Source organism: Zingiber officinale, chromosome 3A (assembly GCF_018446385.1).
Source record: "Zingiber officinale cultivar Zhangliang chromosome 3A, Zo_v1.1, whole genome shotgun sequence".
NCBI classification, from domain to species: Eukaryota; Viridiplantae; Streptophyta; class Magnoliopsida; order Zingiberales; family Zingiberaceae; genus Zingiber; species Zingiber officinale.
Genome location: NC_055990.1, coordinates 7,016,486 through 7,034,534, shown reverse-complemented (window position 1 = coordinate 7,034,534; position 18,049 = coordinate 7,016,486). Strand labels below are relative to the sequence as shown.

Sequence of the window (18,049 nt, the reverse complement as noted above, 5' to 3'; positions counted from 1 at the left end):
TTTTCACATAAATCCGCCAAGTAATTTCTTCACATCCAGTCTGTATTATTTTGAATTCAGTTGACAAGCATCATTCAATCATGATATTTCAACAAGTCTATAATTCCGTTTCATTATATATGACTTGACGACAGCTTCAACAGATCTACATGATGTATAGATATGCTCCACCAGGCTTCGGGCTGAATCCTCTTATGAGTTATGATCATGGAATGAGAAGTATCTTGCCAATCTGAGCACTGCTCTCCATCATCCTGTGAGCATCAGCCGCTTCAGACAGAGGAAAGGTCTCGCATACAATAGGTTTCACCTTGCCCGCGGCAATGGCTGGCCAGACGTGCTTCTCCACCTCCGCGACTATCTGGGCTTTATTTTCACTGCTTCTATTTCGCAGACCAGCAGCTGTTCAAACAAAAAAATCAGCAAGAACAATCCACGTCAGACAACTAAGAACATAGCATGTCTCCCATAAGTTAGTAACATTTAACAAAAATAAAACAGCAAGACTATGAGGTTCCTGATAAGATGACGTTGTCTAGCAAAGCAACCATATGTTTGAATTAGAAACGAATAATTTTAAGAACATAGAAGACAAAAATATATATATATATATATTACAAAATAGTTGAGGTTGCTACTTGGATCGCCTCCGCCAGAAAATATCACTAGTCAAGCATAGACCTATTACATATATGAACAGTGAAGACTTGCATCTGATCTGCTACCAACATATTAACTCATAACAGGATTGGGGATCTATGAATGACATTCGAAGGTTGAGCAAAATTTAACAAATTATTCCTGAGCAAGTCCGACATTAGCTGTAGATATACTTTCTATATGCTTTTGAGAAAATTTACTGACAACAAGGGTAACTAGGGGCAAATACCTCTAATACTTGGACTATTAGTCTGTTCCCTCTATCTGGGATACGGACATTCCGAGTGGACACTCAGCGACTCAATTGATCACGTGTACAGTTGTTCAAAGTAGTTGTGTTAGACACTTAGTTCTACATTCGTGTAGTGTTGTAGTGTAAAATACTCATTTGAGTCCACACAGACAAGTTATATGTGCCCGAGTTTCAAAACATTATAAGAATCAAGTAGAATAAGAGAATGAACACGAAATGGCAGAGAGGATACATTGAATGGTAAGGCGCTTTGCCAATAGACAAGACAGATTTACTTGTGTCACTGCTCCTCCCATGAAACCAATGATAAAAAGTCTACCATCAATGGCCAAGCTCTCAAGATTTTTCTGCAAGTACGGACCACCAACATTATCCAATATAACGTCTACACCTGCATAACAGATTTTTACTGGATTTTAGATAGCTGCATTGCAACGCAGCTTGTAGTATCAATGGCATACCCTTTCCTCCAGTTTCTTCCATCACCCTTGCAACAAAATCTTCTGATTTGTAATTGATGCAAACATCAGCGCCAAGATTTTTGCAAGCAGCCAATTTTTCTTCAGTACCTAGAATCCATATGAAGGATATGGAATATTTTCTTAAAATTCAGTAAATAGACAAACCTCTAGACTAAATCCAGCAACCCCATGAATAGGATCAAAGCTTATTCCTTGATATTTCTACGAGATAACCCATTATGCTTCATCTTTATTTTATTTTCTTACTTATCAAAACTGATTAATAATTAGGTGAAATACTATAAAAAAAATTGTTCCAAGTAAGTATTGTCAAAGGTGGTCAATACATACATGCCATGATGTTTCTTCATGGTTGCCATACGTTCATGCTACAATATGATTTCCTTCATACAAGGTAAATTTTCTCTGAACACTATCATACCTGCCGTGACAAATACTCTAATTCCAAGGTGTTTAGAAATCTGAATAGCAAAGGTACCAATTCCACTAGATCCACCATGAATCTGGAAGTTCAATTGCATATGATGAGTAATAGTGATATACAAAGATAAACTATCAGTGTAACCTTATCTGTTTATCCTAGTTCATGAGAGTCTACAGTTCATTTCCTGGATTGGTGAGGAACTTTATCACAAAGAAGAGCACTCAACTTCTAGTAGTCAAATGAAGCTAACAAAAATTCTGTCACGGTCACAAGAGATTGAAATGATTACAATATTAGAGGGAAAGCCTATGGATAAAATTTGTTCTCATTGCTAAAAAAATAAAGGTATAACAATTCACCTTCTAACAGATAGTTCATGTGGTCTTATAATCAAATGTTGATGGATAAGTTTGTATACAACTTATAAAGCAAGTTCATCGAGACAATGATTCCTTTGATATTTTGGATTTGGTTTTCGCTTACAAGTGTGCTTTAAAGATAACAAAATAAACTGATCACCTGCCTCTATGCATGTTTGACAACTATAATGTCACTTATTTTTTAAAAATTTCTCCATGCAGTTGCTACACAAGCAAACAAAGTGATTTAATTTTGAAATTTCAAATATTTGAAATATTCAATTAACTCTTCTGCAATATGAGGAGAAAAATGAATAACAACCCGACAAGAACACAGATTTAGTAGGTTTTCATAGTTCATAGGTATCAACTACCATTAAGTCTTTGAATGTAGTTCCAAACAAAGGCCATGCAAATCTACTAATCTTTTTCAAACTAAAATTTTTTTATATTATCTAACTCATTACATTTGGAAAAAAAAAAAATCTCAGCTGAATTTGATTTTGGGTCAAAACAAGGTGATTTTATTTTGGGGCAAATAGAATTAAACCTGAGTTGAACCTTAAGACCCCAAATTTAAGTAGGAGAAACAAGAAATTTGATTGGATGCCAAAAAGGAGCATACTTAAGTCTGGTCCCAGAAGGATGCATTAGAGAAAATCCACCTAGTACAAACTAGTATTAGCTGATTTGGCCAAAGTTAAAGACAATACCTAGTGCATTAGTGCCCTTAAATTTTCAATTGTTTAATTCTCAAGACATTCTTGTTAGTAGAAGTCAGTATTCTTCTCTTCTCAACATATATCTCACTAATCTAATCAGCAACTAAGGATAGCACCATAAGAGATAACATCTAAACTACACCAAATATCGAGAATCCTACATAGCAACATATGCCAACATATTACCTATTTCCTAAATAATGATCTAACTATCCGTCAATCAAATGCATTTCTTCCAATCAGCTTAGAGAAACAACAAACAACTAAGATTTCATATTTCGTATTGAACCTTCAAGGACACACCTAAGGCAACATATATAAAACAATACAACAAAGAATTGAGAGAGATTTACTAATAAGGTCTCCCCTGATGACAATCGGCTGATCATGAATACAGTTGACCAAACAGTGCATGCAACTTCAGGAAAACTAGCTGCATCTCTCACGGACACTCCTTCTGGGATGGGAAGTAGCTGCCCAGCAGGTACTGCTACCTTCTCCGCATATCCTCCTCCACTTAGGAGGGCACATACCTGCAGGATGGAGCGAACTAGGTCATATGTTATTCACAATTAATGCAGAACCAAATTTTGATCCCAAAATTTTTATAAAAAAAATGTATGATTAAACAGATTATATCAAAATTTTGATCCCGAAACTGCGAATAAGACAATGTAATGACGATAGACACCGAAAGCACCCAAATTATGATTCAAAATCAAGGTAGATCTAAAGGAGACGAATAACAAAGGGCTTGTTACGCCAAAAACCCAAACTAAGCCAGCAACTGAAAATTGACTATTGACCTAGCTTATTAAATGAATGCTTGCAAGAAAATTCAATCAAATAAATGAAGACCAACAGAACCAGCAATCCACCAGGGAGGGTCAACATACCTGATCACCAACCTTCCAGCGCGTAACGGACTTGCCTACTGCGATGATCTTACCAGAGCATTCGAGGCCTGGGTAAGGGCTTGCGCCTTTGGGCAGCGGGTAAAAGCCCTCCCTCTGGACTGTATCGGAGCGGTTGAGGGCGGAGGCTTCCACCTGGATGAGGACCTCGTTGTCACCAACCGCCGGATCTTCCACCTCCTGCAGCTGAAGAACCTCGGGGCCGCCAGGGTTCGTGATCACCACGGCCTTCATCTCGATCTCGCAGCCAAGAGTGACGCTGTTTGTCAAGACAAAATGGCAGAAGTGCAGTAGAACTGCAGAAGTAGAATCCTGGACCCACCGAGGACGGCCACTTATTTGTATGAAAAGATTAACAAAGATTTTGTTTTTTAAAAAATAACATTTTAGTAAATTAGGTTATAATTGTCTAAATCAAGAAGTAAAGAGCGGCCGAGTGACACAAAATATGTCAATAAAAATGGGTAAAAAAAGCTTGGCTCAGAAGCACTTTTTGTCATCTTAATCAGATGGTTGTGATGAACCCTGACATCACTAAAGCGCAGTAATCCTCATCACCAAGGATAAATGGGGTGAGAAAGGCTCGAACTCTCGACCTCAGGATGACTCATCAAGCTATGAGACCTACGCGCTAGCCAACTGCTCAACCACCCCCGTTGGAATGGATGTCTAAATCAACAAGTAAATAGTTGGTGAGTAATACAACATATGTCAATAAAAATGGGCAATTAAAGACTTGGCTCAGAAGCACTTTTGACATCTTAATCAGATGGTTGTGATGAACCCTGACATCACTGAAGCGCAGCAATCCTCATCACCAAGGGAATGCATGGGGTGAAAGAGGTTCGAACGCTCGACCTCAGGATGACTCATAGACATACGCGCTAGCCAACTGCGCCACCACCCCAGTTGAAATAATTTTAAATATTTAATTAGATATTTTGTTAAATTAAGGCACATATATATCTTAAATTTTAGTCCGTGGGATAAAGGACCTTTTTATATAATTTTAAATTTAACTTATTTTAATGAATTAGACTTTTGTTTTATCTAATACTCTGTGATAGAGCAGAGCTGGGCTGACTGATAAAAATTAGGTGAATTATCTATCAAATAAAAATATCTTTTATTATTTTTTTAATTCAGATTAGTAATATAATTAAATTAAAATAGTTAAATAACTAATAAAATAAAAGAGGTAAAAAGTTAATTGATTGTAATTTAAGTGGTTGTTAGCAAATGAAAAACACTAAAAAATCTTTTTCTTTAAAATTAGAGAAGTCTTTTACATTCGTTGGACGCACAGAAATAAACTAGGAAATTAATATAAGAGTTGTTGAATATTTCTTAGGTCCAGGGCTCTTTTTATAGGTCTTGAAAAATATTATCTGCGGCTTGAAGGCGCCTTCAAGTTGGTCCAAGGCGGCTTCCATCGGATAAATTCTATCTTCTTAGTATAAAATTTTATCCTCGGGTAATGGATAGGAAATGCACCTTCCATGGGATGGAAGGCGTCTTCGTACTGTTCATCGAAGACGCCTTCCAAGTCATCGAAGACGTCATCCATAAGACAGAAGGCATATCAGCTCCCAAAAACTGATCTCTTCTTGTGTGGGTGATGCTCCAGCTATCCGGAGTTGACCTCACATGAACCCAACTCTGACCTTCTCCTCTAGTAGACTTCCTCCTCAGCTTCTCGTCCCTCGGACGCAACGTACGTCCTTCTCATCCATCAATATACTTTTCCGCAACATCTCGTCACTCGGATGCACAAAGCCCGTCAGCTCCTTTTTCAGTGTCATCATTCTCGCTAGTCACGTCTTCCACTCGACTTCTTATGTTTCTAAGCTCCTACACACTTAAACACAAGGATCAAATACACAGGATCTAACTTAACTTAGTTAACCATATTAAAACTATCACGGAATACTTACACTATGTTAATTTACGTTTTTAGAAAATATTTTAAATTTTATATTTATCACAGCTTTTTTTCAACTGTATACTTGATCCTTCTCATGAAACGACTAAAAAATTATGAAATAACAAATCCACAATTCAAAACCTTAACAAGATTTTGGTGTCGTTTGGTTCTTTCCTACGAATCGAAATTAAAATGAGAATCATAGTATTGTCGAATGGGAATGAGTATGGGTATCACTTTTAAAAATAATATTTGGTTAGTTGAATATTTTCTATCAGAATGAACCTAAAAAATTTTTTACCCTTAGAGAAAAAAATAGATGTGAAAGAAAGTTGAATGTGAGAGAAAAATATGATGAGAGAGAATGATGAAAGAGAAAGTCTAATGAGACAGAAAATGTTATGAGAAAGAATGAAGAGAGAGAAAGTGTGATGAGAGAAAATGAGAAAAGAGAGTGTGATGGGAGAGAACATGGTGACAAAAGGCGAATACGCTCGCCCCAGGGCCCCCGCCAACCCGTCTCAGGGCTAACACGGAGGAGGTAAATCACGAACGGCTACTAGCCTTTGAAATAGTGACTACCACATAAGGGAGGCATTTACCTCAACTTTTGTCGATATTCGAACCTCAGACCTCATGGTGGCAACACCTTATATGCTAGTCACTAGACCCATCCGAGGGGACGTGATGGGAGAGAACATGATGAAAGAGGATGAGGAGAGAGAAAATATTATGAGAGAGAAAGTACGATGGGAGACAATGAAGAGATAGAAAGTGTGATGAGAGAAAATAAAAAGAGAGAATGTGTGATGGGAGAAATTAAGGAGAGGGAGTGTGATAAGAGAGAAAGTATGATAAGAGATAAAGTGTGATGAGAAAAAAAGATGAAAGAGAGTGCGATGAGAGAAAAAGCATGATGAGAGGATGAGTGTGAGAAAGTATGATAAGAGAGGATGAGGAGAGAGAAAGTATGATGAAAGAGGATGAAGATGTTAGGATCGATTTGTAGCTAGAGGGGGGAATAGATCGTCGCACTTCGTTTGCTTGCTTTGGTATGATGATATGCAGCGGAATAGACTTGAAACAAGAGTTATAACGCTAACATGTAGATTTACTTAGTATCCACCTTAAGAAGAGACGACTAATCCAATGATCCATACATGACACACTCTCTATTATGAAAAATACTCCTTCTCGGTAACTACCGAAGGCGGAGAAGCCTTGTACAACACTCACACAACAAAATACAACACACACAAGAAGAAAATACAAGTATACAAAAAAACATCCTCTTCTTGCTTGACCTTGTTGTTGAAGAACGCCTCTTGAACCTTGGAAGTGCAGCAACACTTGTCCCCAAGAGCTTCTAAGATCTGTAGGAGAAAATCATATGTCACTGTGTCGAGAGAGCTACAAAGAAGAAAGCTCGTCATGGCTTTATACTCTGCGCTTCTAGGGCTCCCAATTGATTGTCACGTCACATCTACGCAATCGCAGTCGTCTATCGCTCGCTTTCTGCGCAACAGTCATATCTCAATCGATTGACCAATCGATTTGGGAGACTTGAATCGATCAGCTGATCGATTCAGAGCGCTTCTCTCGCTGGAAAAGATCAGAATCGATCATCCGATCCGATCGATTCAGCCTTTCTCGCATCGCGCGAGATTTCCATCCCCAATCGATCGACCGATTGATTGGCGATGATCAATCGATTGACTGATCGATTAGGGACCGTTCTGTTCTCGCGACATCGCTTCCCAATCGATCGGCTAATCGATTGGGCTGTTGTTTGTCGCAGCATTGTGCCCAATCGATCAGCTGATCGATTGGGCTTGGTCCAATTTGATCACTTGATCAAATTGACCAACCCTAGCTCGCCCGAGTCAAGCGTAAGACTCCCAAACCCAACATCCAGTTAACCTTGACCTGTTGGGACTCCTCGTGTCTAACATCCAATCAACCTTGACATGCTGGAACTTCTTCACCAAGTGTCCGGTCAATCATTTAACTCACTTGGACTTTTCTCCTCGTGCCAAGTGTCCAGTCAACCTTGACCCACTTTGACTTACCGTCTCGTGCCAAGTGTCCAGTCCTTCATGACCCACTTAGACTTCCTTCCACTAGATGTCTGGTCACCTTTGAGTCATCTGGATTTTCTTGGGCCAAGAATCTGATCACTCCTTTGACCTACTTGAACTTCCCAACACCAAGTGTCTGATCAACTTTGACTCACCTGGATTTCCACGTGTCTGACTTCACTCACCAAAACTTTCACCTAACTTCACTCACTAGGATTTTCCATCTGTTTGGCTTCACTCAGCAGGACTTTCCATCTGCCTGGCTTCACTCACCAGGTCTTTCACGTGGCTTCACTCACCATGATTTGTCATCTGTCTAGCTTCACCAACTAGGAATTTCTATCTGCCTGACTTCACTCACCAGGACTTTCACTTGTCTACCTTCACTCACTAGGTCTTTCACCTGGCTTCACTCACCAGGATTTCCCAATTGCCTAGCTTCACTCACTAGGTCTTTCATCTGATTTCACTCACTAGGATTTTTAATTGTCTAGCTTCACTCACGAGGACTTTCCATCGTCTAACCTCCAGTTAGGACTTTCCCAGTCAAGTATCACCAACAATCTCCATATATATTGTCAAACATCGAAACTCAAACATTAAGACTCAAGCTTGAGTCAACTCAAGCTTAGTTAACCTGGTCAATCTTAACCTAGAGAGAGAAAATATGATGAGAGATAAAATGTGATAAGAAAATGAGGAGAGATATTACACCAACAGAAGAGAGAGAAAATATAATGAGAGAAAATGAGGAGAGAGAGTGATGGGAGAGATTGAGAGGAGAGAACGTATGATAGAGAGTGATGGGAGAGATTAAGAAGAGAGAAATATGATGAGAGATAAAATGTGATAAGAAAAAATGATGAAAGAGAGTGTGATGGAAGAGAAAAAGCATGATGAGAGAGGATAAGGAGAGAGAAAATATGATAGGAGAGAATGGAGAGAAAAGTGTGATGAGAGAAAATGAGGAGAGAGACTATATGATAGGAGAGATTGAGGAGAGAGAAAATATGATAAGAAAGAAAATGCAATGATAAAATGAGAAGAGAGAAAGTATGATGAGAAAGATCAAGAAAAAAATGATTTGAAAGAAAAATTGAACAAATATATTAAAAGTATTTTCATTAAAACTTAATTTTCATTTTCATTCTCATCAAACTCAAGGGAGGAGATGAGTTTCATCAAAATCCAAATTTTTAGGTTTCATTCTAAAATTTTTATTCCATTTTCATTAATCAAACATAAGGTTCAGGAATGAATCTATTCCCTCATTCCTAAACCCCTAAATTAAATGTCACCTTTGTTTCATAGTTTTGCATAAGTCTGATAATTCAAATTTTGTATATTGTGCTCATCATTTGTGATTCTAAAAGGCTCGGGTAAGAACTTATTGTACAACTTCATTTCATGCTCTTTCAGGCTGAAAACTAACACTTTAAAGTATTTCGATGCAAGAAAGATCAAGCTAGCTTTTGGGATGAAAACTCTTCAAAAGTATTTCAAAGCAAGAAACTATTAAGCAATATTTGATACGTCAAATCTATAGTGCTACAGTGCATGATGAAGGGGTCGGATAGCTGACGTGGTCAGAAGTTAAGCTTATGTGGAGGTCAGAAGTCAAGCCTATGTGGAGGTCAAAAGTCAAGCCTAAGTGGAGGTCAGAAGTCAAGCCTATATGAAGGTCAGAAGTCAAGCCTATAAGGCGGTCAAAGGGTCAGCCTACGTGTAGGTCAAAGGTCAAGATTACAGACCAGTCAGGGTTAAGCCTATGAGGCATTCAAAGGTCAGGCCCACAGGGCCAGTAAGATTCAGAGGTCAGACCCATAGGGCCAGTAAGAACGCAAAAGGTAGGACATACAGGTCGGGATAGGCGAATTAAGGCCTACAGGGCGTGATTTACAAGATAAGACATGTAGAATAGAATACATGGACCGGAACGTATAAGGCAAGATAGGGGGAAGCGGACTAAAGCTTACAGGTCGAGATATGTAGGACAAGATATGCGGATCAGGAATACAAGTCAGGAATTACAGGTCGAGATATGCAGGACAAAATACATGAACCAGAATGTACAGGGCAGGTAGGTGGAAGTGGACTAAAAGCTTACAGGTCAGGAATTATAGGACAAGATATGCGGATCAGGAATACAGGTCAGAAATTACAGGTCAAGATATGCGGATTGGGACGTATAGGTCCGGATAGGCAAACTAAGACGTACAGGTCAGGACTTATAAGACAACGTACGGAGTACGATCGTGCATACAAGACCAGACTTGAGGAACGGTGAGCAAGGGTCTCAAGGCGCAGGGCGGTAAGAGCAAGTCTGGATCTACCTGATTCATTGAATGACAAATATAGGATTGGGCGTACAGATCTGGATTTACGGGACAACAAACACAAGCAAGGGAATGCAGGTCTGTGCCTACAGGTCAAAATTTGCAGGTACAAGGACCTAGTATAAGGTTAACAGACCGGGACGAGCATACACTATACGACAATCAAGCCAGGGAATAGTAACAACCCGTCAGAGAATAATCACCGCATGTCAGGGAATATGCTAACGGCCTAGGGCTCATTGTCCACCGATCCCTCCTTAGACCTATAAGAAGATGTCATGTGTCATTTATCGTCAGACAAATTCTTACACCCGACATTCCCTGACACTCATCAGACTCCAGAAGTACCCATTGCCATATAAAAAGGGAGGCTTTATCTCTACGCAGGTACACTCACCCGTCTTTTCACATTCATGCTTTATTTTTTCGTCCATTTACTGTGCTTCTGGGGAAAAAGTACCTGACTTGAGCATCGGAGGGCCTGACTCGGGAACTTTTTCCTTGGTTCTTGGTCTCTAACTGGTTGGGTGCTTGTCTGAGTGTGCACAGGAGATCCCCACCTCGTCAACCTCGTCATCGTCTTCCGTCACCCTCCCGCGGTAGTCCTTGCCGGAGGTACAGCGTCAGCCACGCATCTCGACGACCCTCGTCAACGCCAACAACAACGCAACCAACCTCTGTCCGACTCAGATTCCGGACGGGATCATATAGCACATGATATCCATAGCACACTGCGCTATAAGGTTTGACTCAAGCACATCTGAGTTTTATGGGAAGCATCATGAAACTTTGGGTGAAATAGCTGAAGGATATTTCCTAAAGTGTTCCACAATATGTAGTCTCCAGAGGAAGCCTGTCCACTAATATACTCTCATCAATTTTAAGAATAAATTGAGATAGGCAGCTGTTGGAGAAAAGGTGAAGCCGTCCTAGCACAACAGCCTTAGTTTCATCTGCAGACAGTTGTACCTAGTTTCATTATTTATCAAGTACTAGTAGTGATCCAACAATGTGACTTCAATATATATAGAACCAAGGACAGGAAATTGAAGTAGCAAATACAGAATAGACTTAAATATCCTGGTCAAGGATTTTTCAAAACAAAAGCCCTGGATATGGTGAAGAAGCATAAACGTGTGACAATTATGAACAGCAGACTTGTACTGTCAGCTGTTCACTTATATTCCCTATGCTGATATCGATTAGAATTTCATATGTAAAACATTTCACAAATGCAAGAGAATCTAAATTTCCCTAAACTAGGGAAAAAATACAACAATGGAAAAATTAGGGGACACAATAGAAGAATAAGTACATTAGTAAAGAAGTGTGGAGAACTACAATTCGCTGCCTAAATATTTCTGTTAAACAGAATAATTAAGAGTGAAAAAGAAAACGTCATAAAGATTAGAATTTCTATGAATTTTATTTTTTTAAAATATAAAATATAAAATATAAAATTTATATTATTTTATAAAGTTTATGTTGATTGTAATAATGCAATTCATTCTAAGAACCTGCCTAAATTTTTCACATAGATCCACCAAGTAATTTCTTCACAACCACTTTTATTCACAATTAATACAGAACCAAATTTTGATCCCAAAATTTTTTTAAAAAAAAATTATGATTAAACAGATTATATCAAAATTTTGATCCCGAAACTGCGAATAAGACAATGTAATGACGATAGACACCGAAAGCACCCAAATTATGATTCAAAATCACGGTAGATCTAAAGGAGACAAATAACAAAGGGCTTGTTACGCCAGAAACCCAAACTTAGCCAGAAACTGAAAATTGACTACTGACCTAGCTTATTAAACGAATTCTTGCAAGAAAATTCAATCAAATAAATGAAGACCAACAGAGCCAACAATCCACCAGGGAGGCTGGGAGGGTCAACATACCTGATCACCAACCTTCCAGCGCGTAACGGACTTGCCTACTGCGATGATCTTACCAGAGCATTCGAGGCCTGGGTAAGGGCTTGCGCCTTTGGGCAGCGGGTAAAAGACCTCCCTCTGGACTGTATCGGAGCGGTTGAGGGCGGAGGCTTCCACCTGGATGAGGACCTCGTTGTCACCAACCGCCGGATCGTCCACCTCCTGCACCTGAAGAACCTCGGGGCCGCCGGGGTTCGTGATCACCACGGCCTTCATCTCGATCTCGCAGCCAAGAGTGACGCTGTTTGACAAGCCAAAATGGCAGAAGTGCAGTAGAACTGCCGAAGTAGAGTCCTGGACCCACCGAGGACGGCCACTTATTTGTATGAAAAGATTAACAAAGATTTTGTTTTAAAAAAAACATTTTAGTAAATTAGGTTATAATTGTCTAAATCAAGAAGTAAAGAGCGGCCGAGAGACAAAATATGTCAATAAAAATGGGTAAAAAAAGCTTGGCTCAGAAGCACTTTTTGTCATCTTAATCAGATGGCTGTGATGAACCCTGACATCACTGAAGCGCATTAATCCTCATCACCAAGGGAATGCATGGGGTGAGAGAGGCTCGAACTCTCGACCTCAGGATGACTCAACAAGCTATGAGACCTACGCGCTAGCCAACTGCGCCACCACCCCTGTTGGAACTATCTAAAATATTTAAATATATATTTTGTTAAATTAAGGCACATATACATTAAATTTTAGCCCGTGGGATAAAGGACCTTTTATATAATTTTAGATTTAACTTATTTAAATGTTTAATGAGTTAGTGGTTTTATCTAAACTTTTGTTTTATCTAATACTATGTGAGTTAGTGGTTTATCTAAACTTTTGTTTTATCTAATACCCTGTGATGGAGCAGCTGGGCCCACTGATAGGAATAGAGTAAATTACCTGTCAAATTAAAATATATTTTCTTAATTTTTCAAATTAGTAATATAATTAAATTAAAATATTGAACAACTAATAAAATAAAAGAGATAGAAAGTTACTCGGTTACAACTTAAGTAGTTATTAATAAATGAAAAATACTAAAAAATCTCTTTTAAAGGTGGAGAAGTCTTTTACATTCGTTGGACGCTCAGAAATAAACTAATAAATTAATACAAGAGTTGTTGAATATTTTCTAGGTCCATGGATCCTTTAATAAGCCTTGGAAAATATTATCCGCAGCTTGAAGGCACCTTCAAAGTAGTCCAAGTGCTTTCTTTCAGATAAATTCTATCTTCCGAGTATAAAACTTTATCCTCAGACAATGGCTAGGGAATGCGCCTTTCATGGGTTAGAAGGTGTCTTTGCACTGTTCATTGAAGACGCCTTTCAAGCCATCAAAGGCGTCTTCCAAGTCAAGCCATTGAAGGCGCCTTCCATAAGACAGAAGGCATATCAGCTTTCATAAGTTGATCTCTTCCTGTGTAGGTGATGCTCCAGTTATTAGGAGTTGAACTCACTCGAACCCAACTCCAACCTTCTCCTCAAGTAGACTTCCTTCTCGGCTTCTCGTCCCTCGAATGTCGTGCACGCCCTTCTCATCCATCGATGTATTTTTCCATAGCATCTCGTCACTTGGATGCACCAAATCCGTCGGCTCCTTTTTTTGTGTCATCCTTCTCGCTAACTACGTCTTTCACTCGACTTCTTGTATTTCTAAGCTTTTACACATTTAAACAAAAAAATTAAATACACAGGATCCAACTTAACTTAGTTCATCACATCAAAATTATCACGGGATATTTGTACTATGTTAATTTACGCTTTTAGAAAATATTTTAAATTTTATATTTATCACAACTTTTTCCAGCTGTATACTCGATCCTTCTCATGAAATGACTAAAAAATTATGAAATAACAAATCCACAATTCAAGACCTTAACAAGATTTTGGGGTCGTTTGTTCCCAATTTTTTTTAAAAAAATGTTTGATTAAATAGATTATATCAAAATTTTGATCCCAAAACTGAGAATAAGACAATGTAATGACGATAGACACCGAAAGCACCCAAATTATGATTCAAAATCAAGGTAGATCTAAAGGAGACAAATAACAAAAGGCTTGTTACGCTAGAAACCCAAACTGAGCCAGAAACTGAAAATTGACTACTGACCTAGCTTATTAAATGAATTCTTGCAAGAAAATTCTATCAAATAAATGAAGACCAACAGAGCCAACAATCCACCAGGGAGGGTCAACATACCTGATCACCAACCTTCCAGCGCGTAACGGACTTGCTTACTGCAATGATCTTACCAGAGCATTCGAGGCCTGGGTAAGGGCTTGTGCCTTTGGGCAGCAGATAAAAGGCCTCCCACTGGACTGTATCGGAGCGGTTGAGCAGGGCCGGTCTTGACTTTTGGGGGTCCTTGGGCGAAAAGAGAAAAATGATCTCTTAAGAAAAAAATTTACTAACGTACAATTTGAATATAGTTTAATAGAAAAACTTGAAAATCAATATATTTCATTTAAAATATAGTAAATTCCATACAAAATTTATTTCTCAAGATTCTTCAAAAAATATAACATCATATAAAATATGTTTCCTAAGTTTCTCCAAAAATATGTAATACTTACAAATAAAAAAAATATAAGTGATCCTGTCCGAACGCTGACTCAACGGACGTTGGGCACATGATGCTCTCCGATTTGCTGATATAGATCTCCGGCTAGTCGTACGAAGCTCCGGCGAACCTGCACAGAAGTCGGGCCGGGAAGGGGTTCCCGGCGGCGACCCTTCGACGCTCAAGTCAGGTAAGCAAGTGGTGAAAAAAGTAGCTGCAAAGGTGTTCAACGCGTACCTTCGGCGAAGTATGCGGCTCTTTATATAGAGCGGTGAAAGAGCTCCTACACGTCCACCGAGACGCGTACGTGTCCGTAGCCCATACCTCGGTATGTGTCTGTCAGAAAGCTTACCTGACGCCATACTGCTACAGTCCAATCATGTCTTCGATGGGACAACAGAACACCTCGTTGTCAGACTTGGAGTATGGCCTAGCCATAGGACTTGACGGCTGTCAGAAGATGTTCCTGTCCTTTCTTTACCCACCACCGGCCGGGACGTCCGGCCGGCCGGTTGGACGAAGAGCGTCGTCCGGACGGCCCTCATCCCCTGCGCCGGCCGGGTGGCACGCCCATCACGTCCCGCCTGTCATTTGCCTTGATATGCTGGGGAGACTTCCGGGCGGGTGCTACGTAAGGACTGTTAGCAGTATGTCACCTTCTCTTAGCCCTTCCGCTCGGCTCTTAGCTATCGTTTCAACTGAGCGTCGGAACCCCGACCCCTGTCAGGGCACCTTTTACTGTTGGATGCTCATCGGTCGCCCGATCGGTCTATCCTTTTCTCCCAAGTCCGGTCGGCTCACCCTTCTCCGGTGGACCCCCCGACCCTTTGATCTCCACGTGGCGCTGACCCCTCGCAATGGGGTCCCCTGCCTTGACCACCGGATCACTTGCCTTCCCCTCAAGTCTAGTCGAAGGAGGAGAAGTCCGACTGACTGGACTGCCGATCTGATCGAGTGACGACCGATACCTTAGTCCGCTCGGACGGGCTAATGGATGCTCAGCCGTTCGGCGATATCTTGCCCGTGCCTTGGGATTTATGCCGAAGCTTCTGTTAACCACGTGCGTTAACCCGTAACTTGTTGACACGTGGCTGCCTTTCTCTTGTCAGGGTATGGCGGTGGCGTCACATTCGATGGGACAGCCGCCGTTTGAAAGGAACGGCTGGATGATAACCTCGTTATCGACGACCTGGATCGGACGGTGGAAATTGATCGCTGTCGCCCTTATAAAGCTCCCGACCCCTGCTCTTCGCCGCATTTCGACCTCCTCGTTTCCAGACATCCCGCTGCTCCTCTTTTCGCCGGCGACCTTGCGTTTCAGCTCTCCGACGACTCCACAGCTCCTTTCGATCATCTCCTTTGCTCGTAAGCCTTCCTTTCCCTTGCTGCCTCTTTTTTTTCTCTATTAGGTATCTTTTTCATCATCTTGCCATCTTCCCTAGTTTTATTTCTTTTTCCATCCATTCCGCGTTTATTCCCGGCCCTCACAGTTGACCGGCGGCGCTCCTGGTCTGTGGTACACGACCATGGAGAGCCGTTTCAACGAGGAGGACGTGTTGCGTCTTGCTAGGACTTACGACATTCCTCCCGACCACCACCTAGTATTAGCCACACCGGCCGATCGGCCTCATGAACCGCCGCCCGGCACTGTTCTTTTCTTCCGAGACCAATTTTTAGCCGGGCTACGCTTCCCACCCCATAAGTTTATCTCGCAAGTCTGCAATTACTTCCGCATCCCGCTCGGCCAGATAGTTCCCAACTCCATTAGGCTGCTGAGCGGGGTGATAGTTCTCTTTAAACTGAACGACATCCCCCTCGACCCTAAGATTTTCCACTACTTTTTTTATCCCAAGCAAGCCGAGTGGGGCACCTTTGTTTTCCAGTCTAGGATAGGTTTCATCCTCTTCGATAACATGCCGAGCTCCAACAAACATTGGAAGGAGCATTTTTTCTATATACGTTTTCCCGAGCCGTCAACCTTCCGTACCAAGTGGCAGACGGCGATGCCAGCGCAACCGGAGCTCGGCAAATTTAGAGGCGACGCGGCTTACCTTCATGCAGCCGAACGGCTGGTTGGTCAGCGCTATCATATTGACAAGCTGCTCCTTCCGGAAGTAATGCACATATTCGGCTTGTCTTCTACCCCAGCCGATCTGCCCTGCAGCATGAGTAAGCGATTCTCATCCCTCTTTTTCTTTTGTTCTAACTGATTTAACCTTTGTTTCTGCAGCTGAAGTCATGTGGCGCGCTAAGGCTACCGAGCGGCTGAAACTGCGAGCCGCCGAGATCGAGGCAGCCAAGAACAAGGAGATCTCCGAGCGGGGCCTTGCTCCAGCGGATCCGGCCGGCGAAGAAGGTGAGGGGACTCAGGATGTTCCCGAAGCCTTAGCCGCTCCTGCCTCTCACGACGAGGCTGCGGGCGACATAGAACCCTCCACTCAAGTCGAGGTAGAGGGCTATTCGGCCGACGACGTTCCTCTGGCAACTCGGAAGCGCAAACAGCCGGAGGCAACCTCTCAACTGATTCCATCCGATGAACCGCAATCCGAGCGGGGCGACGAAGCTCCAGTGTTGTCCGGGACGGTTTCTATTGAGAGTACCCCGACGCCGCTCGGCTCTCCAAGGGCAACCTCTGAGGTGCCGCCCTCCAGTCCTCCAAGAACGCTGCGACGTATTAAGCGATTGGGCGACCATCCTTCCTCCTCCGCCGGTGAGCCGTCCGGCAAGGCTACTGCTTCTAAAGGTGATCCGAGCGGTCCGAAATTGATAAAGACCATCTTGCGCCTCCCGTCTGAAGAATACATGGCAACCGCTGATCGGCCTATCGTCCCCGAGCAGCAAATCACACTCACGGGTCCCCTCACCAAAGCTTGGGAGGATGCTCGTCTTCGGATTACCATGATGACTCCTGGTCAGCTCGGCGACAACAATCTACAACAGGCGACCGGGGTATGTTGTCTTGCTTTGTTAGTTATTTCGGATCGAGCTTCTAACCTGCTCATATTTGTTCGCAGAACTGGGTGGAGCAGGTTGCCATCAGCAATCGTCTGGCTGAACTGGAGGACGAACTGAAGAAGCTCAAGGCTGCGGGGGACAGCAGACAATCAACGGCCGCTCTGGAGAAGGCCAAAAGGTTGCTGGAAGCTGAGCGGGGTAAGACTTCCGGCTTGACAAGCGAGGTTGCCCGCCTCGAAGCCTTAGTCAAGCAGCGGGATAAAGAAGTAAAGACTGCGACCGCTCGGAAGCTAAAGGCCATTGATGATATGGACTTGATGAAGGTGGAGAACCGGGGGCTGGAACAACGGGTGAAGGAGCTAGACGCCTCACTAACTGCCGAGCGGGATGGTCGCTCCGCCGATCGGCCCCAAGCAAAAGGAGCCTTGCAAGATCTTCAAGCTG

At 41.8% G+C, this 18,049-nt stretch overlaps 1 protein-coding gene and 4 non-coding genes across 5 annotated transcripts; all 5 read right to left on the bottom strand.

The window, feature by feature from the left end:
* Positions 1-21: 21 nt before the first annotated feature.
* Positions 22-12,354, bottom strand: LOC122051110 (quinone oxidoreductase PIG3-like). The gene is made up of 7 exons (XM_042612069.1): positions 12,063-12,354; positions 3,797-4,126; positions 3,254-3,433; positions 1,817-1,898; positions 1,375-1,482; positions 1,146-1,304; positions 22-402 (listed from the first exon to the last, which is right to left on the bottom strand). The coding sequence occupies exons 1-7, from the start codon at positions 12,312-12,314 to the stop codon at positions 206-208; spliced, it is 1,308 nt and encodes a 435-aa protein (XP_042468003.1). The 5' UTR covers positions 12,315-12,354; the 3' UTR covers positions 22-205.
* On the bottom strand, positions 4,291-4,374 carry LOC122054535. Its single transcript, XR_006132822.1, has one exon. It is a non-coding gene; the product is annotated as a small nucleolar RNA snoR114 (small nucleolar RNA).
* Positions 4,552-4,634, bottom strand: LOC122054542. The gene has a single exon (XR_006132827.1). It is a non-coding gene; the product is annotated as a small nucleolar RNA snoR114 (small nucleolar RNA).
* Positions 12,355-12,551: 197 nt separating the features above from the next.
* Positions 12,552-12,635, bottom strand: LOC122054539. Its single transcript, XR_006132824.1, has one exon. It is a non-coding gene; the product is annotated as a small nucleolar RNA snoR114 (small nucleolar RNA).
* Positions 12,636-12,645: 10 nt separating this feature from the next.
* On the bottom strand, positions 12,646-12,731 carry TRNAM-CAU. Its single transcript is given in 2 exon segments — positions 12,646-12,681; positions 12,694-12,731. It is a non-coding gene; the product is annotated as a tRNA-Met (tRNA).
* Positions 12,732-18,049: the final 5,318 nt, after the last annotated feature.